This window comes from Lepidochelys olivacea (genome assembly GCF_965140295.1).
Source record: "Lepidochelys olivacea isolate rLepOli2 genome assembly, chromosome: 3".
Taxonomy (NCBI): domain Eukaryota; kingdom Metazoa; phylum Chordata; order Testudines; family Cheloniidae; genus Lepidochelys; species Lepidochelys olivacea.
Genome location: NC_140413.1, coordinates 75,505,181 through 75,532,444, shown reverse-complemented (window position 1 = coordinate 75,532,444; position 27,264 = coordinate 75,505,181). Strand labels below are relative to the sequence as shown.

The 27,264-nt window shown below is 40.5% G+C and overlaps 1 protein-coding gene across 4 annotated transcripts in view; it reads left to right on the top strand.

Annotated features, from left to right (window-relative positions):
* Window positions 1–27,036, top strand: part of FBXL4 (F-box and leucine rich repeat protein 4) — a 111,498-nt gene extending 84,462 nt beyond the window's left edge. For 3 of the 4 annotated variants that reach the window (XM_084625292.1, XM_084625294.1, XM_084625295.1), the window contains exons 6-8: window positions 14,410–14,481; window positions 15,812–16,124; window positions 24,767–27,036. In XM_084625292.1, coding sequence (XP_084481418.1) covers window positions 14,410–14,481; window positions 15,812–16,124; window positions 24,767–24,930 — 549 coding nt within the window. In that variant the 3' untranslated portion in view covers window positions 24,931–27,036. The remainder of the gene's footprint in view (window positions 1–14,409; window positions 14,482–15,811; window positions 16,125–24,766) is intronic. The other variant, XM_084625293.1, reaches the window with a different exon arrangement.
* Window positions 27,037–27,264: the final 228 nt, after the last annotated feature.

Genomic DNA, 27,264 nt, shown 5'->3' with positions numbered 1-27,264 from the left:
GTAGTGGCGGTTGTGGTACTGCTACCCTTACTTCTGCGCGGCTGCTGCTGGCAGCGCTGCCTTCAGAGCTGGGCAGCTGGGAAGCTGCGGCTGCTGGCCTGGAACCCAGCTCTGAAGACAGAGCTGTTGCCAGCAGCAGCACAGAAGTAAGGATGGCATAGTATGGTATTGGCACCCTTACTTATGCGCTGCTGCCAGCAGAGCTGTGTCGTCAGTCAGCAGCCACCACGCTCCGGCCACCCAGCTCTGAAGGCAGCAGCGCAGAAGTAAGGGGGCATGGTATGGTATTGCCACTCTTACTTCTGCACTGCAGCTGACGGGGTGCTGCTTTCAGAGCTGGGCACCTGGCCAACAGCTGCTGCACTCTGGCCGCCTGGCTCTGAAGGCAGCGCAGAAGTAAGGGTGGTAATACCACGACTCTAAAATAATCTTTAAACCCCCCTGCAACTCCCTTTTGGGCAGGACCCCCAATTTGAGAAACGCTGGTCTCCCCAGTGAAATCTGCATAGTATAGGGTAAAAAGCACACAAAAGACAGATTTCATGGTCCGTGACATGTTTTTCATGGCCGCGAAATTGGTAGGGCCCTAAAAATGAGAAAACTGCATTGGATCCTAGATGAGACAAGGCTAGATAGGCTTAAGATATTATGACATCTATTGAAGACTGAAACTGCAGTGTGTGACTACAGTCATCAAAAGGCACCAACTACAATGGTTTGGCCATGTTGCTAGAATGATCCCCATACTGATTGCCTAAAATTGTTCTCTATGAAAGAGCGCACGGTGAGAGGGCCTGTGGATGTTTAAGGAGACAGTGGTATAACACAGTCTATAAAACCATCCTGGCAACCCCAGGCTCAAAACAGACATGGGTGGAATCTGCTTATAACCTCAGTTGTACCCAGCCTTGGTGTTGGGGAGAGAAGGAGGAGGTGGTGATTTCTGCAGGCACATGACATGAAGACAGATGAGCATATATCATACGTTATATCATTAAGTAATTACAGTACAAGTAAATAATATAAAATGTATAATACATAGGCAACTGTGGAGGAAAATTAAGGGAAACAACTTAGTAGTAACCTTGAATATGTCTGCACTGTAATCAGAGGTGTGATTTGCATCTCATATAGGCATACTCTTGCTAGCTTGTTAAAAATTACATTGACGATGCAGCCATACAAGCTTCAGCATGGGCTAGCAATGCAAGTACCCAAAGTTTAGGTAGGTTTGTACAGCCTGTGCTGAAGCACATGCCCAGGGCCGGCTCTACGTTTTTTTACTGCACAAGCCAAAAAAAAAAAAAAAAGATGGCCAGAATGCCGCCCCTGGAATTGTGCCGCCCCAAGGACATCCTCGCTTTTCTGGTGCCTAGAGCCAGTCCTGCACATGCCACTGCATCTTGACTGCAGTTTTCAACGAGCTAGCTAGATTAAAACTAGCGTGGGTACACCTACGTGAGCTGTACGTTACGCCTCTGATTGTATCACAGACATATCTTTTGAGTATACTTGTTTTGGTAGATGTAACTTACACTGTTAAGGGCCTTATTTAGTATCAATGTATGGTGAAGATTCATACTATGTACGTTACTGGGAGGATGAATCTTTTCACATCTATGGGTTTTTAAGTGTAAATGTTCCACTGAGATTGAATAAATTTATAGGAAGTACACGTTAATTCAGTTTTGAGAACCTTCATTTCTTCCAGGCCATGTTGTTCAGACTTTTGAGGGGGGATCATGAGTGACCACCAAGCTTGCCTATTACACTGAATTCATGAAGATTTCAAAAAGGAGCATTCTTATAGCAGTATAGTTCTTTGAATTATTGTCCTCATGGATTCATCTTCTCGTGTACATGTGCCCCATGCATGTGAGATCAGATCTTTTTGGTAGCAGTGTCCATTGGGGACACACCTGCATCTCTAATGTCCTCATACATCCTGTAGGCCTTAACTGAACACAGGCAAATATATAGCTGGAAACCAGTCTGGCTCACCTGTGGTTAGTATTATCAGAATAGATCTTAAATTTGGAAGAATGTGGTTAGTGATTAGACTTCATGTAATGCTTATAGGATGCTGCATGTATTAATCTCACTTATAACATCTGTACCCCATGTTATAACGTTATATTAAATGTTTACATTGTAATCCTCTGTAATTATGTAAGTTATCAAACAGGAAAGGAGCATTAATTAATGTAAAATGCTGGCTTCCTATGGAAGACATTAGGCCCTGCCCACCAAGAAAGCCCACTGAAACCAAATGAGCCATTGTGCAACATCAAAGAACAAAGACTTTGTTGATTGCTCCCCACCCTCCACCACACATGAAGAGGAGATGTGCACAGGGACTTGTCCCTTCAGCTTGGACTCTGGGGGAAGGGAATAAAAATCCCTGACAGGAAGAAACTGCATCTCTATGCTGCTTAGACTATGAGGGGCAAGGATTACTAAGCATAAATAAAAGATACACAATGTTTGGCCTGGGTTAGCTCTAAAGGACATATAGAGTTTGCTTATTGTAGAAGCTTCTATTACCTTTTTGAAACCTAAGACTGTAATTCATTTGTGTGTATATGTTGACCTACTTTAACTTTGTAAAGAACTCATATTTTTCTTAGTTAATAAATCTTTTGTTGATTTATTAAAGATTGGCTACAAATGTTGTCTTTGGTTTAAGATCTTAGGTACAATTGACCAGGGGTAAGGCACAGGTCCTTTGGAACTGGGGGGGGAGAGGGTAACCTGAATATTATTGTGATTTTTTGTTTAAGGGGTTCCTTATATCAAAAGCAAGCCCACCTAGGTGGCAAGATAGATTGGAGTACCCAAGGGGTCTGTCTGTGACTCCATGTTAAGGCTGCTGTAGTGCCTGAGGAGTTCACACTTGATACTTGGTGAAATCTAAGTACAGAATTCACAACCTGGTTTTTAACAGTCTGCCCTGAGGTTGGTACTCATGCTCCTGAGCCACTCCAGACAGCTTGACAGGCACTGAGGATGGAGTGGGCCCAATCACTCCTTGATACCTGTGGCAATGAGATGGAACCCCAGCAGGATTTGTTTACTTTCTGCACACTGTACGATTGCTTGTCAAGCTAGTTATAGTAGTACAATGTAGATAGCACATTTAATATTAGTTTTATGCCTGTTAGCAAGTATATATAAATTAAATTTTTTATATTAGTTTAGGGGATTCCCAGTATCAGGACCTTAGCTGTGACGGGTGAGACTAAATCCTTGAAAATTAAAACTTGCCCCAAGAGATGGAGAATCCACCACTTCCCTAAGTAGTTTGTTCCAATGGTTAATCATCTTCACGGTTAAAAATCTGTGCTTAATTTCCAATTTGAATTTTTCTGGCTTTAGAGTCTACCCATTGGTTCTTGTTATACTTTTCTCCACTAGATAAAAGAGCTTTTTAGTATCCGGTATTTCTCACTGTGAAGGTATTTATATATTTTAATCAAGTCACCTATGTCTTTTTTCTCTTTTTTTTGGAAACAGATGGAGCTCTTTAAGTCTCTCACTGTGAGGCATTTTCCTCAAGCCTCAAATAATTTTTGTGGCTCTTTTCTGCACCCATTCCACTCTTTCAACATATTTTTTAAAATGTGGACACCAGAACTGTATGCCAAATGCAGAAGTAAAATCACTTGCCTTCTCCTTCTTATTCCCATTTACACAACCAAGGATTGCATTGGCTAGGGTTGGTCTGCCAATCTGGGTGGATTGGCCTCAGCCTTAGTACCAAATCTGTTCCCTCAATGGGAGATGGAGATTGCTTTTTAACACTAGTCCACAAAGACTTCATATTTTTCCTTTATCTGTTCAGGTCTCTGTTTACACGAAGTGACATCACCCTTGTGCACAGCTGCAGTATAGGTTTCATGCACTACTTGCACTACTTAAGCTCTCAGAATAGGGTTTCAGTGGGACTGAATGGTGCATATGCTTTGAGTAGGGCCCTACCAAATTCACGGCCATGAAAAATGCATCACGGACTATGAAATCTGGTCCCCCCCCCCGATATCTGGTCTTTTGTGTGTTTTTACCCTATACGACACAGATCTCACGGCGGAGACCAGCATTTCTCAAACTGGGGAGTTGCAGGGGGTCACAAGGTTATTTTAGGGGTCACGGTATTGCCACCCTTACTTCTGGGTGGCTTGAGAGGCACGGCTGTTGGCCGGGTGCCCAGCCCTGAAGGCAGCATCCAGCTAGCAGCTGCATACGAGTAAGGGTGACAACACCATACCATGCCACCCTTACTTCTGCGCTGCTGCCTTCAGAGCTGGGTGGCTGGAGTGTGGTGGCTGCTGACGGAGGGCCCAGGTCTGCAGGCAGCAGCACAGAAGTAAGGGAGGCAATGCCATATCATGCCATCCTTGCTTCTGCACTGCTGCTGGTGATGGCTCTGCCTTCAGAGCTGGGCTCCTGACCAGCAGCCACCAACTTCCCAGCTCTGAAGGCAGTGCCACCAGCGGCAGCAGCATAGAAGTAAGGGTAGCAGTACCGCAACTCCCCCCGCTACAAAAACCTTGTGAACGCCCTCCCACAACTCCTTTTTGGGTCAGGGCTCCTACAATTACAAACTGTGAGAAATTTCAGATTTAAATATCTGACATCATAACATTTATGATTTTTATAATCCTATGACCGTGAAATTGACCAAAATGGACTGTGAATTTGGTAGGGCCCTAGCTATGAGCTGGCCCTGTGTGCAGGTTGAATTTAATTCATTGTAAATGTTGACCAATAATATATTTCCATGTACTTGAATCTATAAAATGTTTTAAAGTACTTGATAATACCTGTGACATCCAGAAAAGGGTTAATCAGCTCTCAGCAGTTGCCATGGGTGGGTAAGTCCTCAGCCCCACAGGGCAATGACCAATTATTAAGAGTTTGTTCTAGTGATGTAATTTAATATCCTTACCAACTATGAGCCTGAACTAAGCCCTGATCCAAACTCCCCTGAACTCAGGTAATGGTTGAAACCTGAATCCAGATCGGGTCCAAATTTTGCAAATGGCCCATATATGTATCTATATAACAAGCTGAACCAAATCCGCAGCTTCAGTACTCCTGAATATTGGGATCTGTATAATTGTCATCCTGATCTAATTATTATCGCTTGAATCCTTCATTGATCCTTGCAAGAAGTTATGATTGGTAGTGTTTCCATGGAGTAAATCTGCACTACTGGCAGTCAAAAAAACAGAACTGCTAAATACAAATCTGAAAATATTTGCACCTGGAATTTAAAAAAGGCTTGGATTGGAAACAGCCTTAACTTTGGTTTTAGAATTGCCAAACCAAAACTTGAGTGACAAGCCTTTGCAAAACCATGGTCTCTTCAGCCTATCTCTAGCTGTAGTGGTCTCGTGTCCAGTACAGAGAAGTCTCCATCTTGGCCAAGCTTGAAGAAAAAACATAATTTTGTACTCTACTGAGCAGACTGACCAAACCTTGTAGAGGTCCTGGGCACTTGCACATCCCATTTATGACAATGGAAAGTTCATGTGATTAATATCAATCTGCGTTTGGCATAGATAAATATAGGCCATGCAGAGGGGCACCCATATCACAAAGCAGAGTACTTTACCTGGAACTCCAGTTAAATATAATGATAAATGATAAAGACACTTAAGCATCTGATTAGATACAAAAATTACTGGGCCATTAGAGTTCTGCCAACAAAGGAGAAACTGATTTAATCTCTTTTAGAGAAACATTTGTTCTTCTTTGAGTGCTTGCTCATCTCCATACCATGTTAGGTGTGTGTGCTCGCCACATGCACCGGTGCTGGAAGTTTTCCCCTCAGTGGTATCCATAGGGGACTGGCTCTGGTGCCCTCTGGAGTGGCATGCCTATGCACTGGTATAAGGAACGACGACATCCCCACCCATCCCCTTCAGTTCCTTCTTACTGCCAGTGACGGTGCTGGAATGTTGTCTTGCTTTGGCAAGTGTTTCTTCCAGTGGTTTTTTTCTTCTCTACCCATTGTGTACATCATGAGTTACTTATCTAACAGCTATATAACTAGTATCAGATATGTCCGACCTGGGTTGGGGAGCCCACCTCAGAGCACTAGGAACTCAGGGTTTGTGGTCCCAGGAGGAACTATCATTGCACTTCAACATCAGGGAACTCAGGAACATCAGTTTGGCTTTCGAAGTACTCCTTTCTCAGGTGTTCAGTTAAGTGGTACAGTTGTTGATGGACTACACAGCCTCCATGTTCTATGTCAACAGACAAGGGGGAGCAAGGTCAACAGCCCGCTGTCAGGAAGCCCTCCATCTGTGGTACTTCTGTATCCAGCATGCCATCCACCTAGAAGCTCTACATCTCCCCGGAGTCTGAAACATGCTAGTGGATCACCTCAGGAGGTCATTCTTTTCTCATCAGAAGTGTTCCCTTCACTCAGAGATCATCAGGATGATCTTCCAGAAGAAGGGGATTCCCCAAGTGGGCCTGTTTGCCACCAGGCAGAACAGGAAATATCACCGATTCTGCTCCCTACAAGGTCTCAACAGCAGCTCGCTTTCCCACGCATTTCTCCTGTCATGGATGATTTCTTCTGTTCAAGTTGTGAACGGCATTTGAAAGCACCTTTAGACACCAGACAATGTAGTTTCCTCCAGCTGAGAGGAAGAATATTTTTTATTCTACTGTTCCTGATATAGAGGGGAGATATGTCCCCCATTTATACCCCTTGCTCTCCCTTTTGTGAGCCTTACTGGTGTGATAAAGTCCAGGGATTGCCCATACAAACACAGACCTGAAGGTTCTCATGCAGAATATTCTTTGTATCCAGTCCTATACCCTTATAGTATATAATCTTGTCCATTTTGGGCTCCTTGGGGTATGCAAAAATCTAAGACAACTTCCTCCCCTCCAAACCCACCCAAGTTAGATCTCCCTCTCCTTTAAGACATCTTAAATCTACTCAAGAGGATCTGTTAGCCCAGTCTCATAGATAGCACCAACAGGAACATGACAATGAGGAGAAATAGCAACAGGAGATAAGATTAGTTGATTCCAGCAACAATATCTTACTCCTCACCTGCTGAGGCACTGATCCCTGCTACTTCTAGCCAGCTGGGTGATTTTAAGATTTACAATGCATGACAGACACCTCACAAATTCCAGTGGAGGTGGCATAAGAAAAGTCCCACAAATGACAGGACATTCTGCATGCCTGGTAGGGTTGTTGGCCTATCAACAATGAGTTGTTAGAACTGCCTAAGGACCTGAGCCAGTAAGTGTTATCAAGCACTCTGAGTATTTTTATACCCACCCAGTCCCTGGATCCCTGGTGGTTGTAGCAGCAGTGCGTGAAACATCTAAACGTCAAGGGCCTCCAATTCTGATACCAAAGAGAAGAAACTTTATTTATTTGTCAGGAAGGTCACTATTCAGCTTGCCTCCAGATGTGCATTTCAAATTTTCAGACACTTATGTTGAAATGTGACTGGAATCACAAATCATAGAGAAGCTTCAGAATGAAAGAGAGCAGCTGAGATTCCTTAGTGTCTGAAGGGTAGTTAGCTTGAACATCTTGGCTGGTTGTTTTTAACGCTTCTGGCAAGGCTGATTCCCCACTCTGGCACTTTGAGTGCAGAAGGTGGGGGCCCGCAAGGATTCTAAAAATTAATACTGGCCACTCCAGGCTGGTATTAAACTCCCAAGGTTACAGCTTTTCTCTGACCTTGGATGGGTAGATTCTGCCACCACCCAAGTGTAAAAAACCCCTTTGGGAACCCAGGAAGAGCACTTGGGAATTCCTTCCTGTGGGGTACCCTCAAGCCCTTCCCCCCCCTACCCTCAGCCTGGGGAAGAGCTGAGAAAGAAAAACAAAGGAAATCAGCTGTTGCCACCAGCTAATTAAACAACATGTGCACAAACCTCTTAGGACACAAAAATCCAATCTTGTTCTTAAAAAAGGTAAATTTTATTAAAAACAAAAAGAAAGAAAATACATTGGAACTTAGGTTATTGCTAGATTTAAAAAAAGCAAATTTTATAATTAACCATCAAGAATGGTTTTCTTGAGGTCCAGCTTAATGGTTACAAGCAAAACAAAAGCACTTGGGGGTTAGCACAAAGGAGTCCACAAGCCATAAAGAAATAAAAAGAGATAAACCTAATCATGTCTTCCTAGACATGTCCTGATCTACTTATGTATCTGGGGTTTCAAATGAGTAGTTTCTAGGTATACGCTGATGATTTTTCATACCTGGCTCAAAGCTTTTTACAGCATAGTTCCAGCCCTGTCCCTGTGAAGGGTTAAAATGTATTGCTAATGTAATAACCTGGTATATGGATTTGTGTATAGGCCTAAAGTTTAGAGTTTGGTTAAAAGGTTAAAGGCCTAGCAAATAATAATTAGCTAAGAGAAAGCAAAATAACCAAAAATAACCTTGCTTTTGCTAAAATATGCCTGGTTAGCAAAACACCAAATGTTGGGGGCAATAATTGTTTTATTTAAAGTTGCAAATAAAACAAAAAAGCCCTGTTTTTGTTGTTAGGGTTTTTTTGTAGGAAAAAAACATTTGCACATTTAATTTTGAGTTTATAAAAGGCTTAAGCATGTTAATATAAGATGTGGCTTTTTTTTTAAACCAATGTTTGCCCTAAAACACAAATAAACAACTTGAAAAACAATTTTATTGCCATATGCTTTCACTGTTTCTTTGCTTTTACCCTTAAATATGTATCCGTTAAACAATCAAAGAAGCTACTTCATTCCTATGAACCCCAAATCAAAATTCAACATATATATTTTATACTAATACATTTATTAAAGTACTAGTTAAATGTTAATTTGTTAACTTAAAACCATGGGCAAAAACATTATGTAACCTTTGACCATTGGCTACTGTGCTGTCATGTCTTGCTGCTAAACCTATCCAGGAAAGTAAAACTGCCTACCCCGTCACTTTGCCCCGCCCATGGAAAATCCATATATTCCATTGTAATCAATTAATTAACAGTGTCTCTACGCCTAATAAGCAAGGTAACACTGCATCAGCGCTGTACGTAATAAACTCCTGTGCTTAACCTCTACACAGTGTCATTCACTTCACAAATTTATGTCCTTCACCCTGCTCTCCAGGAGAACAACACAGACAGACAAAAGGGGAGTCTTGTTTCAATTTAAAAAGTTCTAGCCTTCCCACTGGCTCTTTTGGTCGGGGGCCCACTCCCTTCCTTTTACCTATGGACTTTTTAACCCTTTGCAGGTAAAGCAAGTAGAGAACAGCTACTAACAGGGAGTTTATAACTAGCTGGCTGGCTGGCTGGGTGTCCATAAAAGGTAGCTCCCCCCCCCTTCATTTATCATATCTTCTGGTATGACCACTTCCATTGCAATGGCTCCAATCTTCTGGAATACTTTGGGAAGTCCAACTAACCATCGAGGATCTCCCATTTGAAAGTTACAAACTGTTTAATGCACCAACTGACAAAGCCTTTAATTCATTCAAGGACCCGAGAGCCACCCTCCAATCACCGAGTATATACATATCAGCCTCAACAAGGATATAGACCAGCCCTCAAAGTTCCAGCAGACGGATGCCCTCTACCTCTTATTATTACAATCTCAGAGAACATCAGAACTGTGCAAGAAACAGAGGTTCCAGCACAGAAGGTCCTCTGCCTCTTCTGTTGCTAATTCTGTGGCTACCTCACAGCAGCAGGTTGTATGCTAATCAGATCCATTTCAGAATCTATACATTGGAGACATCCCAACAGATTAACTGTCACTTCAAATTCCTGATGGTGAATCTGGCCATCACAAGTACCTTACTGGATCCCCAAGACTGGTTTGCAGCTCTTAACCAGCAAAATGTCTACTTTCACATTTTTTCATCTGGCCCACAGGAAATGCTTCAGATTCTGTATAGGGATGCCTCATGACCAGTCCTGCCCTTTGTTTTTTCCACAGCACCAAGGGTATTTCCCAAATGCTTGGCAGTTGTGGCAGCTTATATTAGGAAACAAGGGGCCCAGGTATACCGATACCTCAACAATTGGCTTATCTAAGGAAGATCACCCAAACAGGCAACCAACTTCATTCACTTGATCAGAGAGCTTTTTACTACACTGGGACTCAAGATCAGCAAAGGAAAATCCAACTGTTGCTGACTCGAAGTATAGAATTCACAGGAGCTATGTTAGTCAATCTCAACAAGAGCTTACCTACCACAGGAGAGGGTCTGCTCCATAGTGAGCCTCTGTGATTTTCTGCAAGCTCACCCAGAGCTATGTATATGAACATGTCTCAGACTTCTGGGTCACATGGTGTCATAAAAATAAAAGGAAGGGTAATAACCACCTTTCTGTATACCGTGCTATAAAATCCCTCCTGGCCAGAGGCAAAACCCTTTCACCTGTAAAGGGTTAAGAAGCTAAGGTAACCTCGCTGACACCTGACCAAAATTACCAATGAGGACACAAGATATTTTCAAAACTGGGGGGGGGGAGGACAAAGGGTCTGTCTAGCTGTCTGTCTATCTGTGATGCTTTTGCCAGGAACAGATTTTGTTTAATGGCTGGTAAAATATGCTGTGCTGAATGGAATGTATATTCCTGTTTTTGTGTCTTTTTGTAACTTAAGGTTTTGCCTAGAGGGATTGATTCTCTGTGTTTTGAATCTGATTACCTGTAAGGTATTTACCTTCCTGATTTAACAGAGGTGATTCTTTTATCTTTTCTTTAATTAAAATTCTTTTTTTAAGAACCTGATTGCTTTTTCATTGCTCTTAAGATCCAAGGGTTTGGGTCTGTGTTCACCTGTACCAATTGGTGAGGATTTTTATCAAGCCTTCCCAGGAAAGGGGGTTTAGGGCTTGGGGGGTTATTTTGGGGGAAGACGTCTCCAAGTGGGCTCTTTCCCTGTTCTTTGCTTAACACGCTTGGTGGTGGCAGCATAGTGTTCAAGGACAAGACAAAGTTTGTACCTTGGGGAAGTTTTTAACCTAAGCTGGTAAGAATAAGCTTAGGGGGTCTTTCATGCAGGTCCCCACATCTGTACCCTAGAGTTCAGAGTGGGGAAGGAACCTTGACACATGGCCTTCTGTAACTGTCACACAGCATGCAACACTCAATGCAAGAGTGGTTGCAATTAGTATACTTACTAAACAAGCACTAGATGTACATGGAGATAAAGGTCCAACAAGAAGTCCTCTCTTCATTACAATAGTGGAAGAACCCATTTTATGTGTGCAACAGAATACCTTTTGCTGCACCTCTGCCTAATAAAATACTGGTGATAGATGCCTCCGCTCAGGAATGTGGCGCTCATTCAGGTCACCTTCATACTTGGGGCCTATGGTCCTCTCAGGAAGCTCATCTCCACTGAAACCCTAGAGCTCAGAGCTATCTACATGGTAAGGCATTTCTATCCTTGCTACAGGGATCCATGATCCCAGTGGTGATGGCAATACAACTGCAGTGTAGTAGGTCAGCAGACAGAGAGGAGCAGAGTTACCCTCTCTCTGCCAAGAAGTCATTCACCTGTGGGCCTTGTGCATTCATCATCAAATCACACCCATGGCTCTGCATCTTCCAGACTTACAAAATGCCCTAGCAGATAACCTCAGCAGACAATTTCCAGACAGCCATGAATGGACTGTCAAAGGCTCAATTCTGAAAAACATCTTCACAGGTAAGGATGTGCAAAAATAGACTTATTTGCCACAAACCAGAATAAGAAATGCCAAGTGTTCTGTTCTAGAAGTGGTTTGAGCCTAGGCGGTCTGTCAGATGCCTTTCTCATTTTATGGACACCAGGACATCATATATGCCTTACCACCCATTCTATTGATATCAAGGTTTCTGAGGGAACTCAGGCAAGGTTCAGCCTTAATGATCATGGTAGCCCCAGTTTGGGTCAGATGATTCTCCTCCAATCACATTACCTGTACTACCCAAGGTGATTTTGCAAAACAAAGATCAGATCTTAAAACAATATCCTGCATCTTTATATCTGACAGCTTGGATGCTGGCTAGCTGACTGCCAGTGAAAGAAATTGTTCAGCTGAAGTCCAGAACATCTTAGTATAGCAGAAAAAACTCTACTAGACTGACCTATACAGCAAAGTGGAAGAGGTTTTTTGCTTGTGCAGCATGACATCACCTTTGAGTCTCCTGTTACTGCTATTTTGGATTATTTGCTAACACTAAAACATTTGGGATTATCCACCAGATCCCTAAGAGTATATTTAGCAGCAGTATCAGTACATCCTCCTCCTATTCAGGATCATATCCTATTTTCCCTTTCTGAAGTTGCTAGATCTTTTAAGGCTTCATTTGTGTGTTTTTCCCCTATCTGGGAACCCCCTTCTTGAGACATCAACATAGTAGTAACTGGGTTAAAAGGACTTCCTTTTGAGCCCCTGTCAACTTGTTCTTTATACAGTCTTTCTATGAAGATTGCCTTTTAGATGCTCAAAAAGAAAAGGAGAGTACTTGTGGCACCTTAGAGACTAACAAATTTATTTGAGCATAAGCTTTCATGCTATTACATCTACTCAGAGGTCCTTTTTTAAATAGTTATTTTCATTATTCTGATTTAGTAATCGATAGTAGACCCCTACAATGAGGTTACCCATATTTTTTTATTCTTTTTATCTTTACCCAGAGACTCTCAACTGGTCTGCTCCTTCTGGACCTAAGAACACGTGTGTGTGTATATATATACACATACACACATACCAAGTCTCAGTGATGCCAGTTGTCATAATTTAGTTTATGTACTAATACTTCCAGTTCTTCCTGTTTGTTACCCATACTTCCTGCATTTGTGTGTAGACATCTAAGATGTTGAGCAGATTCCCTCACTGATTTTCATCTTGTTGCTCCTATGACCCTATTTTAATTTTCCATGCCTCCTGCCCCTCCCCAACATCTAACCCTCTTTTAAAGTTGTCTTTTGTTTATACTTACTCACCTGCCCCCACTGAACCTAGTTTAAAGCTGTCCTCACTAGGTTGGTGAGTCGGTGTGTGAAGATGATCTTCCCCTGCTTGGTCAGGTGGGCCCCATCTCTTCCCAGCAGACCACCTTCCCAGAACAGTATCTCATAATTGACGCTTCTGATGCTTTCCCATCGACACCATCTATGCAGCCATGCATTCATCTCCAGGATGCACATGTCCCTTCCTAAGCCCTAACACTTAACTGGGAGGAAAAATGGACAAGAACACAGACCTTTTTCTTCTAAAAGTTTAGTACAGAAAATAAATTAGACTAATCTTATATATATTACTAATATACATACACAGATAGCAGACTAGTTCTCCTTTAGCACTTCTAATTAACAAGTTGTTTTGTCTTTTATGTTCAGCTTTTTATTTTCCTCAGTGAAGAACTATTACAAATACTGTGGATTTCCAAATATTATGTTGCAGTATGTTGTGATATTTATTCCTGTTTATGAACTCTCATAGGTTTCAGAGACTACAGAATACAAATTATCATATCTTTAAAGGGTGAATAAAATGTTTTAAATGTAGCTCACATTTATTTGTAGTTCTGTTTATCCACAAATGGATGACAATTTTGGTTTCTTTTGCCTTCTCAGTTTGAGTATATTTCAAAATTACAAAACGAAATAAGGCAATACAGTGTAATATAGTGTAGTAGAGTGGTTTTATTTATTTTAGTAGCACAAATTTTCATGAAAACACGTAGCCTCAGCTGGTCTTATGGAAATAAAACTGAATATTTAAGCATATAAACATTCTGCAAGGTACACCTGATTCTAATATAGTTTCAGATTCTTTTAGTTGTGTGGCAGTATTCTGAACAGAATGGCCATGTTAAAATGGCAGAAACATGACTGTAAAGTAAACGTTATATTCATTTCAGTCTGCATGTTGCTAGTGACAGGTGCTCAATGGTTGTCACTACCCTTGTCAGCACAGAGAATCCTTTGACATTAAAGTCCCCAGTTCAATCCTGATACTGTGTGACTCTATTGGCAGATCCATCAGGCTGTAGCTGATCAGTGAATGTCAGAGCTGTTGCTGTTCTTCTGCAGTGTCACCTGTCCCTAGTGTTTTTGGTTTGGCCTTGCTTGTTGTTTGAACTTACCACACTTTCCAACAGCTCTCCTGTGGGAAATGAACTGATAGGTCATGGGAATATAGGTATCTTTAGGGCATGCAAAATCTCATCCAAAGTGACTTACATAAAGGCTTGTAATGATTACCTTGGCTTAGAGTCAATCAATGGTTAGAGTGCTTAGGGACTCATTAAATGGCATTTGTGGTGTCTGTAACCTAGGTTTTGAGCTGTATTTCAGGGAAAGTGGTGACAGCCTTTAATGTCTAATTGACCTCTTCTCTTTGATTCACTTTCCATATTTGCCTCTGATGTGGTCCCCAATGGCAGCAAACAGCACTGCTCAGCATTCTGAACTTCTGTTCAGAGCTTCAGCACCTCAGCCTTGGTAGCTGTGTCATGGTAAGTAATTGAAGTCGTGTTTGTGTGTGAGAGAGAGAGATGACTGAGACTGAACTTACTTTTCTTTGTTTACAAAAGTATTAAAAGATAGTTTACTTCATTTGCTTATCTAACATTAGCCTTTATTCCTATAGGGCAAAAATGAATGTGTGTGTGTTTATAGGGACACTGGCCAGTTTTGCAGGCCTAAAATTTAGCTCACCATCTTCCCACCCCTGACTATTTGTAAAGTGAATGCAGTTCTTCATATGTTTCCAAAATTAATGTTTAATGTTCATTTTTATTTAAAACAAATATACATTCTTGGAAGCCTGACACTCATGAACGACCCTACAGTAATAAATCTCTGTGTATACAGAATGAGTTAGTTTGAGTGGAGATATTTTTAGTCACAGGCTTCCCAGGGCTAAGTGGGTTTTTTTTGTTACTTTAAAAAAAAAAAAAAAAAAAAAGGAATTGCTGATAGAGAGGTCCTTCCTAAACAATGTTGTACCTGAATGCCAGAGGCAGACATAGAGGGGGCCTTATTTTTCAGCTGTCTATGGCTATAAATACAGCAGAGTACTTAATATGCGACTTGATGGGCTTCTCCACCCAATCAGGAAGCAAAAGAAAGGAAGAGCTGGATAGACCTCCCTCAGTTGGCTTAGCAGAAACTGGAGGGAGCATTACCAACTAGCTCTTCCAACAGTCTAGACTTCCTATCACTCCTTTGATAGTGGGTTATACTGCCCATACAATGGCTCACTTCTTCATTCCCCCTAACTTCCATAGTGGGGACTGGCAGTGCTTCGCTGAAGGCTAGATCCAGATTCAGCCTTTGTTCAACCTTGAAAAGGGATGAGACTTATTCTTCTGTCCATATGCAGATGTATGAGCACTGTTTATTTTATTAAGTGCCATTAAACCACCAATAGCTCTGTTGTTATCCCTCCAATTGCCCCTTTATATAAGCAGGACAGACCACTGTCAATGAAACTTAATTACCCTTTAGGGGGAAAAACAGCTCTTACAAAAAATGCGCTAGCAATGTAAAAAAGAATGTTGAGAAGAAAATCAGTTTTGGTTTTAGATTTTAATTGGTCTTTCTTATTCAGAGTGTAAATTTTAAAATCAAAAAAAGTTTAAAAACTGATGGAAAATTTACCTTGCCATTGTCTTTTTTAAAAAAACAGAATGAGACCTGTCCAATGTGGTGGTGAACTCCTCTCCAAATTCCTTAGAAATGAAAAACACTGAAGACCGATCAATAGATGTATTAGCAAACAAAGCTGCTTGGGTATAACTGGAAATAACGATATATAAGAAATGGTGCTTGTTTTCTTCACAGATTGAAGACTATGACCTGATAGCGAGTATGATGGGAGCAAAGTGCAAAAAACTGCGTACTCTGGATTTGTGGAGATGTAAAAACATTACTGAAAATGGAATAGCAGAACTGGCTTCGGGATGTCAGCTCTTGGAGGAGCTTGATCTTGGTTGGTGCCCTACACTACAAAGCAGTACTGGCTGCTTCACAAACCTTGCGCATAAGCTCCCAAACTTGCAAAAGCTCTTTCTTACAGCCAACAGGTCTGTGTGTGACACGGACATTGAAGAACTTGCCGCTAACTGTACTCATCTTCGGCAGTTGGACATACTGGGTAAGGAAACACATGAATAATTGCATTATTGTTTTTTCATATGCTGTATCCTCGTAGGAAGCGAGAACTAGATATTGCATAAAATAAGACTTAGTTCCAGATCTTAAATATTCTTTAAAAAAATAAGTCCCAATACAATAAAATTAAAAATTACTAAATTGCTCTAAGGTCCCATTTTGACTTAATCAGCCATATGGCTTGACTTAGTTTGGCAAGCAGTTTCATAAAGGTAATATTAGAATAATTTAGTATTCTAATAAGTTGGTATTTTTAATAGGATTTTTAAGAGTTACAAATTCTTAAAGCTTGTTTGGCTGAAAAAATCCTTGTGGATAATGTCACTGGTTTTCCTATGCCTTTTTTTCCTTTTATGGTATTTGTATGGAGTATGATAGACTACATTTATAAAGTGTGAGTCTTTTGATCAAATAAGCAGACTTTTCTTGCAGAATACACATCAGGCAGAATAGAATCATATTCTCCATTGTTTTTGTCACTTTTACTAGAAGATAATGTCTCTTTTAAAGTTAAAAAGTACTTTACAATGCAATTTACTTGTGTTTTCCACTGATGCAGAAAGGAGAAAAAATAACTTTTTGCAAAGCTTAAATTTCTAGCCCTTTCTAGCTCTTACAGATGGTAGTACCTTTCACAATCTGAAGTAAAATATGCTTTAGACTCTTGAATGAGGAATTTGTGAAGGGAAAAGAATCTCTACAAAACGTTACATTAATCCTGTTAGACTGCAACATGTGGTTTCATTATTTAAAATGGTGGAAAACTGCACACACTGTCATGAGCAAAGATTTCCTTTCGGTTCTTGTACATTTGATGAATATTTTCATGGGTTTAGTTGAAAGAGGAAGATAGAAGCCTAAAAGGAAGCAATTAAATTAATGCAATATGAGAAAGTCATGAGAAGAACAAGTTTTAAAATTGATTCTGCAAGAGGCTGAGAATCCTCCATTCGCATTGCCTTCAGTAGGTGGTTAGAGCTATCATAATCTCACAGGACTGGGCTTCGCGTGTGCAAGAAAATTTACAACATGGCTTCTAATTGTTGAATACCCCTTTATAGCTCATACATAAATACCATATAACATGGTTTCATGCTGTTGACCTATGGCCAACATCCAACCAGCATTAGGAAGAAAGGAAAACAGGTGAAAGTTCACTCTTCCCAGAACAAATTGATCAAAACCTAAACTTGTATGTGTTTTGTAGTCTGTGTGACAGGTTGCTTCCCTTAGGATGCTACTGAGTCAGCCTATTCTGCCAGCCTGGGTCCTCTTTACCTGGCCTTGCTGGGTTAGGCTTACAAGCCTCTTCCAGCCAAACACATACGCAGGGCCACACCCAGCTGCACAAAGAGACAGAGATCTGCTCTGAAAAGATTCAGCCTTAGGGGCTTGCTCCAACACTCTGGTGCCCACTCCTTTTTAGGGATACAAACCCAAAGGTTTTATGAAATTCGCCCCCTCCCTCAATGTGGAGGCAGATATGCACCACAACTTCACCCCCCTCCCCCCAGTTAGAAATTACATAAACTGGATTACATTATAAACAAGAAATAAGTTTTTTAACTACAGAAGGTGAATTTTAAGGGAATATAAGAGATAACAGACAGAACAGATTACTGAGCAAATAAACCAAAGTCCACAAGCTAAGATCAATATACTTAAGAAACAGGTTACAAAATGTAATTTCTTACCCTAAATGTTGTTTTAGGCAGGTTGAAAAGTTTCTGTGGTTCAGAGTTCCAGTTATATTTCTTTTCAGACTGCACCCCTGTCTCAGTCTGGACTCCCCAGCTCCCCTCCCCACCTACCTTCCCTTCAGGTAGCTTTAGCAGTCTTTCTTCTTGAGCAGACAGACCATGGAGAAGAGGAGCCCCCTTTGCCTTCCTCCCCACCCTTAAATAGAATTTACATATGGCAGGAATCCTTTGTTTCCCAAACTGGACACACACACCCTCCCCTTCCAGTGGAAAGTTACAAGAATTCCCAGGTAATGTTTAGTATCAGGTGACAAGACCACCTGGCCCTGTAGTATCACAGCATTGATGGGTCAGTGGCTGTATGGAGTGTCCACAGGAAGGACTTTTCACAGTCCATTGTCCTTGCTGATGGGCCATGTGCCCTGTCTAGCTTTTCTATTGTTGTACCTGAAGTATTAGCAGAGGGCGTTACCCAAAGTAGCATAGCTGAAATACAGATACATAGTCAATATTCCTAACTTCAGATACAGAAATTATACAGGCATATAAATTGGATAATCACATTCAGGAAATTATAGCCTTTCCAGTGATACCGTACAAAACCCACCTTGCATAAAGTATAACCCACCTTGCATAGAGTATATCTCAAATCCATATTATACACATATTTCCATAAAGAATATGGAGTGAAATGTCAGTCTGTTTTAAATTAATCTGTTTTGCAGCTAGATTAAAAAAGGCATATTTCCTGGTCGTACAAACCAGATTTCCAAGAGGCTTACTGAATAAAGCATTTTATAAAAATATACGTTCTTTTGGCCACCCACTCTCATGCTTATCTATTATGATGGCATTGTTTCTGCCCACAAATCGATCTGACCTTTTCACTAGAACAGAAAGGCCGAGCAATGAATAGTTTGGTTGTTTACCCTGTATAATGTCTGCAGGCTGTGTTTCCTCTTTGCCAGCAATGAAGGTTTGTTGCCACATTCTCTCTTAATATTTGAATTCACTTGTTAACACTTACATGCAAAATAATATCTGAACAGTGAACAGAAAGGAACTAAGCTCCTGAGCACTTACTGCTGTTAACAAGTCAGATTATATTATAGCATATATTATAGAAGACCTTTCATGGTGAGACCACATGTGGAGTTACTACTATATCCAATCCACCTATCCTGAAACTATTGTGGTGGCCTATTCATGGCAGTTGTTATGGAGACAACTTGCTAGGAGAGTCTTGGAGCCTAGTTACCTAACCTGGCAGGGGATGCCTCAAAACTTCCCAAGTGCACTGCATCAGCTCTCTGTGTCTAACCAGTGAACAAGTCCCTTCTATTGTAGGCATTACTGAAAATCTGGTGGTTTCCTTGGTCCAGTCCTCCCACTCCCAGCAGCAGCAAGGACTTTAAATCATATAACAAGATGGCAGCTCAAAAATAATGAGTCAGACTTTTTTTCTTTTTTATGAGTTTTCTTTTTTATGATCAGACTGTGTTTTAGGGCCTAATTTCTGAAATTTCCTTGCACACCCCCAATGTGTGTGGCAATTTAACACTGTTACCAACTCTAACGAATGTATAATAAGGCAGTTTCTGTCTCACTACAGGAGTTATCACTGGAGACCCCAACTGAGATTGGGACTTCATTGTGCTAGACACTATACATACACATAGTAAACGACAGTTTCTGCACTGAAGAGTTTACAATCTAATGTAAACCATAGTGGTGAATTTGTGACATGGGAGATAAAACTGAGACTCATTAAATTTATCTCATATATGGCTACCATTAGATGGGAAAACTTTTATTCTCTGCTGAACTGGGCTGGGTTCAAGCTGATGACTTACAAGTGAAGGCTCCACAGCACGCTAGCAATGCTCGTAAGTGCTAATGTTAACACCATCATGAATGAAGCTTGTTTTCTGGAAAGATGTGTTTGTTAAGTCCAGTTCTGAGTTTTTGGGTGCTTACCTCAAGTAGGGTCCTCCTCTCTGACACACAGGCAAGATCTCCCACACATTGCTCTTAGTCTCAACCACAGACCTTATTTTTAAAGGGAAAACCTCCCATTAAGCAAAACCAAATAATCAAAATGCAACATTAAAACACATAATAGCACAACATCCAAATTAACTTCTTAATTCAATGTTTTTTGGTATAAAATCATCCCAACAATTACTCCAGGGTCTTTACACTAACTTTTATATATATATGTTTATATATCTATGTAGTTTTTTTTTTCATTCCTACCCGGATCATCTGCAAGTTTTGTATCCAAAACCTTCAGATCCACACCACAGACCTCTTCTATTTCATCTATAAGACTAGCTGGTGGTAGAAAGCATATGGTTGTCTTCTGTGGACTAGCTAATACAAAGAGTCACAGCACACACATTGCCAGTGAATTACACAGGTATTTGTGAGACAGCAGTGGAAATCTGGGCATTGTATGAGGAAAATATCTCGCTCACTCCCCCAGAATTGTGGGAAGCTGCAGCTTTCACATTATTGTGAGACTGTCTAAGCAGAGACCAAAACGGCATTTCTCACAATAGATTCACAAGAATTGGCAGCATTGACTTGGTTTCATTCTGATATTGTTAAAGCCTATAAACTCAGCAGGGAAAACTCCTCCTGTTCCAATTAGAGCATTAACTCCATGGTGGCTTTGTGGGCAGACAAAAATGAAGCCTCTTTTGAGAAGATTTGCTGGCTGCAACCAGTTTGATTCATTCATTTACTAAGTATTATAAAATTAATATCGTGTCCAAATTGGATGCTGTTTTCAATTGCTGGGTCCTGCAGTTTTGTTCTTTACCTGCAGGGCCACGTGTATCATGCAATTATGTGACCATGTAAATTGCTGCTTAACTGCGGATTATGCTTAAATCGGTGAATAATGTGCTCCAGAAAATAAATTCCCATTAAAAACAATATTAAGGCCATGATCCTTGTCTGTGGTCTAGCAATTCACAGTGCAACTTGGGAGGAGGTGGTGATATAAAGGTAAGTTTTAGCCACCATTGTGCTTCCTCAGCAAGCTGTGTGCTGGGGCTGTTTCCCCAGTATAAGAGCAGCACAAAGGGACCATTATGGGAGATGGAACTCACAGGGGCACAGGAAAGCCTTAGATACATCCCCTTTCCCTACCGACTGCAGGAGATAGATGGTGTAGGAACCATCGCACCACCTTTACACCACTGGAGGATCCCCCTGTACAAGAATGATCCTACTATGACTGGCTATGTAAGCATTTGAGCTAGAATGATCTTGTCGTAGTGCAGCTAGGTTCTGGCCTGAAGCCACTAGGCCAGGGATCGGCAACCTTTGGCACGCGGCCCATCAGGGAAATCCTCTGGTGGGCCAAGTCGGTTTGTTTACCTGCCGTGCTTGCATGTTCGGCCGATAGCAGCTCTCACTGGCCGTGGTTCACCGTCCCAGGCCAATGGGGGCTGCTGGAAGTGGCGCAGGCTGAGGGATGTGCTGGTCGCCCTTCCCGCAGCCCCCATTGGCCTGGGCCGCTGAACCACAGCCAGTGGGAGCTGCTATCGGCCACACCTGCGGACACGGCAGGTAAACAAACCGGCCTGGCCCGCCAGGAGCTTTCTCTGGTTTGCCCCGTGCCAAAGGTTGCCAATCCCTGCTCTAGGCCTTTTAGTTTTGAAGATAGCCTCCAGAATGTGAACCATACGCTGAGCAATTGTCGTATTCTGGCGTGCAACGCAGACCAGTGAGGGGTTGTGGCAGCACCTGCCCCACAACCTTCAGTGTGTCACAATGCTTTCCTGTTGTAGCTCCCAAACTGGACTACTCACAAACAGCCAGACCGCATGCAGGTCACACCCTGAGTGTCAGTGAATAGCTGCAGCCCTGGTCCAGCTACTCTGACCCCAATAGCCTATCAGAAACACTCCAGTCACACTCTGGCTTCTGCCAACTTGGGTAACTACCCAACACACTCCCTGTCCCAGATTTTCCCAAAAATGTGTGTTCTGCACTGTTCAGCCCTTTCCTAGGCAGTTCAGATATTAAAAGTCTGTTGCCCCTGTAAAGGATCAATATTCAACAGTTTGCTACTTTAACTGACGTTACCAAACAGTTCAGTTGAAACACAACACTGGATTAGTTTAGATTTAAAAAAAACAAGTTTATTTAACTACAAAAATATAGGTTTCAAGTGAGCACAAGTATAGGGTCATAAATGATTACCAAAAAAAAAGATAAAATGCTTTCAAGTAGTTAAAACTTAAAAAGGTACACTTGGTTCAAGGTAAAAATCCTTATTGCATGTTCCCAGCAGTGTGGCTAGCCAAATCTCAGGTCAGAATCTTCCCCCAAAGTCAAAAGGCTGGTTCCTTTGTCATTTTAGATGAAAGAGAGAGAGAGAGAGTGCTTGGGATTTTCTCTCCTTTTCTTTTATAGTTCAGTTAACTTTGAAGTAGATTCTTCTGAGGGTTACCCCTCAAAGCAAAGTTTATTCAAACAGTAAAGAAGGCAACATGGAGGTGGAGAATGAGGCTCCATGTTGTTTCTTCTCACCTGTGTTTGCTGAAATGCAAATTTGCTTTGTCTCTTGTCATCTCCTCTCCCTGCTGTCTCGAGGACCCTGTTTACTGCTTATATGAAAATTTAGGTAAACACACATTTCTTTATTCAGGATACTTCTGCTCTGGCAGGATTGTGTGGTTTTGAACTGGTGATAAGAACATCATACAGGAGGGTTTCATAACTTTACATATAAATGGTGCTACATGCATTTCACCATGATATTTTTGACCAGTGAGTTATTAGTTTTCAGATGATACCTCACAAGGCAAATTTTGTACAAAGATTATTACAGTTGTGTGTTGGTTGTGAATACAGGGGTACATTCGGTCACAGCAATGCAATGTTGTCTGCCTGAATCTGCCAACAGCCTGAAATGATAACTCTGAGAGATGGGAACTGCTCTCCTTCATCTCATGGTGAACTCTGAAGTCAGTCAACAGTTTGAATGTCAACATTGCTGATTGTTTTAACAGAAGCCTCAAACTAGTATGTTCATTTTTCATCGTTGTAGGTATTGTCAGATTCTGACACAGGATGCACTGGGGAAGCTATTTACTACCAAAGGTTCTTGGCAAACCCTGCTCCCCAAAATTTACAGCCACCTTTGCACTGCACAAAAAAGGGGTGATAAAGAAAAGCTGAATACCCTCTTTAGTGCCAAAATAATCAACTCCCTCCTAGTTACCAAAACACCTCCCATGCCTTCCTGTGTGCCAAAAGCCCCAACTGTCCCCTACCCAGCTGTCAAAATCTTCAGCTTTCCCCTGACAGCTTCAACATATAGTTGATCACTTGAAATACAAAACTTTGCTGCAAATTTAAATTTGAGAGCAGTGTAGAATAAATTGAATGTAAAATAAATAACGGAATACTGTGCAAATTGGAGTGGTCTGGGGAGTGAGGTGAGAGCATTTGTGGGAGCAGTGCCAGATAATTCCAGGGTCTCTGCTACATGACTTAAGTCTAATATGTTGCTTAGGACACAGAGCTCTTTGTATATTAACTGGTCTTCTCAGTTATGTGCTCTCTAAAATTATTGCTAATGTATCTTTGTTATTTTATGTATTAAATAGAGGCAGATGTTTTCAATTAAACATTTGAAACATTTTGTGGAGTCTGTTGATGTGTCCCCTGCCATAGAATTTTGGGCTTCAAGAATTTTCCTGAATTGCCTCCTTGATAACTACCATGCATGGGTCTTCCCAACAGTGCCAGGCTAGGTGGATCGGATATATGGGAATGCTGATTTTACAGCTAAGGAACAAAATTGTCCCACTGAACAATTATTGCTCTCTATTGAGCCAGTGCCAAAGAATTTTGCCAAGGAACAAATTAAACAACAAAGTAAAATGACAGATTTTTAAGACACCTGCTGTGCATTTGTACGAAGTAATGGGCACTTAATTGAAGTAACAAAACTCTAGTAAATAGAGAAGGGCCCAAACTAAAATCCCATGTTCAAATCCCTCCTCCCCTCAAAATCTTGTACCAACCTGTAAAGGTAAATATCATGATAAGATGTCCCTTCTATGAGGGACAGAGGAGAAAAGATGTGCTGTACTTATCCTTTTAACATTTTTAATTTTTTGAGAAACATTCCTAATTGTACACAGCACAGGTAATGTTAAAAACATAGAAGATGTCATATCTTTTATCCCACAGTGATCTATTTGTGGAGCTTGTTCACAAAAATGACTTTTTAGCCATAAGAAATGTATTTCTATTACAGTTCATTGTCTGTAGGAAAAGTTCACAGTTCTTTAAGAATTCTGATGTGTGTTAAAATCTATATTCTCTATTATCCGAATCCAGTTCCAACTAAAGCCAATAAATTCCATTAACTTCAGTTAGCATTAGACTGGCTCTTAATAGGATGCATTTGTTGCAGCATTATATTACAGTCAGTGAAGGGGGGGGCGTGATGTAAAGACATGGATTTGGCATGACCTTTTGCTACGAACTCATTGGAGAGTGGTGGTGTCAGAGCACAGTATCCAGGCATCCAGATTGAGGGGGGAGGGAGCCATCTTGCTTTTGCAATGTAGGTTCAGATCCTCCCGTCAGTACTCATAAAAAGTTCCCATTGAAATCTTGGAGTTTTTCCGGAACAAGAAGAAAACTGTGGATTTATTTTTTCTACACAAGTTAAGCCATGGCAGTCCCACAGACTTTCTGTGGTCAAAAGAGTGCAAAAACACCCTGAAAAGAGCCCTTCATTTGAAAGGTAGTCAAAATAAATGTAGTGAAATAAACTTTAAATGAGGAGTAAGGTGTAGAAGATTTCTTGCTACAGCATAAACTGGTAGTTTTAACAAAGGTTCAATTCACATTAACTTTTTTAAGTGATCTTTTCTCTTTTGTTTTTAACCAGGGACAAGGATGGTAAGCCCTGCATCTTTAAGAAAATTGCTGGAGTCTTGTAAAGATCTTTCTTTACTTGATGTGTCCTTCTGTTCACAAATTGATAATAGAGTTGTCCTCGAACTGAATGCCAGCTTTCCTAATGTGTTCATAAAAAAGAGTTTCACTCAGTGACTCACTACGTATGCTGGTATGGAATTCATTTGACAGTGTTGTTTCCTGTGAATTTGTGATTACATTTTTCTTCAAAAAAGAAATTAAAATCTTCCATAAAATAGAGGGAAAATGTTAACTATATTCATGAAATGAGTACATATTATGTATTTGGTGGGGAGCTCTTATTCTCCTGTATCTAGTAATTGTTTTCCCTTTGTTAATTGATGGCACTTTGTGTTTAAATAGCCACATATGTGGCCTAAATTAGAGAAGATGAAAAAAACATATTCTTGATGCCCTTTTTAAAAAAAAATGTGTACAATAAGATGTATTAAAATCCAGGTGAAAGTGAAGTTTTAACATTTAACAATAGAGGAATGACGGGAGTGTCTCTGTCTTATAGGTTGTAGTGTTTTAGTTTTGGTCTGTGGCATAAGACCTTGTGATCTGGCCTGTAATGTGCTGTTTGAAAATTGTTTAAGCTAGTGTAAGATCAGACTAGACTGAAAAGCCACTTTTTTCTCTCCTTTTGTTGACAGTGACTGGTATCTATTTTAAAACTCTGATGTGTCTGCTAAGAGGTTTTTTTCCCTTCAAATGGATGAAATGCGGCAATGTTTTACAGTCCAGCCTAAATGACACAACAGATAAATGCAAAACCAACCACATGAGTTTATAGCAGAAACTAAAAAGAAAGAAAATTACCTGCTTCCTCCTGTACTGGATATAAAATTTGTGTCAGGTACTTCCTGTCATAACTGATAACACACAGAAAACCCAAAAGCAATTTTCTTTTCAAATTTCTATTATGTCAAGGTGTGTTGACTTGTGGTACATCTGTCTTTCATATGAAGTACAATAATAGTGTTACTCAGGATAATGTATTAGAAACTCTTCCTTAGTTGGATACATACCTACTATCAGGTTTAAAAACAAATATTTGGTGTTCAGTAAAATCATGATGAAAATGTTGAGTTTGTAAACCAAAGGCAATGTGATTTGGCTATATACTAATTTATTCTGAGATGGGTTGCGTTTTTTTCACCACAAGAGATAATATCTTTGATAATCTAAACTCCCTTAGCTGCTGTTAAGTCTTTGGAGGAGAGAGATGATGATGTTAGTGGATGAATGGTTTTCTTCTACTTTTTGCATTTCTCTGAATGAGACATTCTTTCCTCCGTAATGGCACCAATGCTATTGTGAATTGGTATTTACATTATGTACTCATATTTGCAAAACTCCTGTCTCTTTAGACACTATTAGTGAACACAGACCACCAGACATGATCTCTCATTTGGGATCAGCTCCATTATTGCCACCTTTGTAGCAGATGCTGTACAATGTTTCTTCTTGTCCATTGGAAAAATAGGCATAACATTTTGCGTGGAAGAAGGCCGTCACTACACAGAAGATCATCAGCAAAGAAAATTGAAACTGATGCAGTAAATACCTGTCCACTGGAAGAGAAGTGCCTCAAAGCATCAATGAACCAGTGACCTCTATGGACCTAAATTAGTATTTCTGAACTCTTCATACCAATGCCAGTGTTTTATAAATCATTTCGTGAAACAACTAAAGACCATTTTTCTGCTTTTATAGACCTCCATTCTGATTTAAATTGTACAGAATCTTGAAGAAAATCCCAAATCCAAAGAAAAGTGCACAGATGTCTGTCATTCACACACAGATGTCACCATATGATTTTTAGCTAGGTGCCTCCATTCTGTTTATCTTTCAGGGTACTGGAGCTATTTAGACATGTTTCAGTCTAGACATCTCGTCACCTGACAGATGTCTGCCCTAGAGTCGCTCTGTGCAAGGTCTCATTTTATTTTGGGAGTGCTTCCTTCTTTCAACAAAGTTTTTACTTTAAACGTATTTTAATATAATGTATTTACAATGTATTGAATAATGTCCAATGTATAATGTAAACCTATTTTAATGTAATGTATTTACAGTGTATTCATTGTAAATGAAAATTAAACATTTATGTCCCAGTTACAGGAGAACTCAAGTTCAGATTATGGGTGTTCACAGGTATTGACGTTTTAAAATAAGTATTGTTTTTGTTGTGAAATTTCACTCCTCAGGGTGCATACCAATTTTTAACCTTATTTTTCTTCAAAAAAATGCTTCTTGGATTATATTTATAATTGTAAATAGAATTAGATTTGTTTAGCATAGATGTAGTGGTATATTTTATGCCTTCCAAAGTACTAAAGTAGGTGATTAGTCTAGTCTTACTTCTGTACGTAGGAATCATTTAAAGGATAACGTGTAAAGGCTCAGGGGAGGTTGTCAGTCTTTTTTGCTTCATTATGAAGTATAAGGAAGGTCTGATTTGATTTT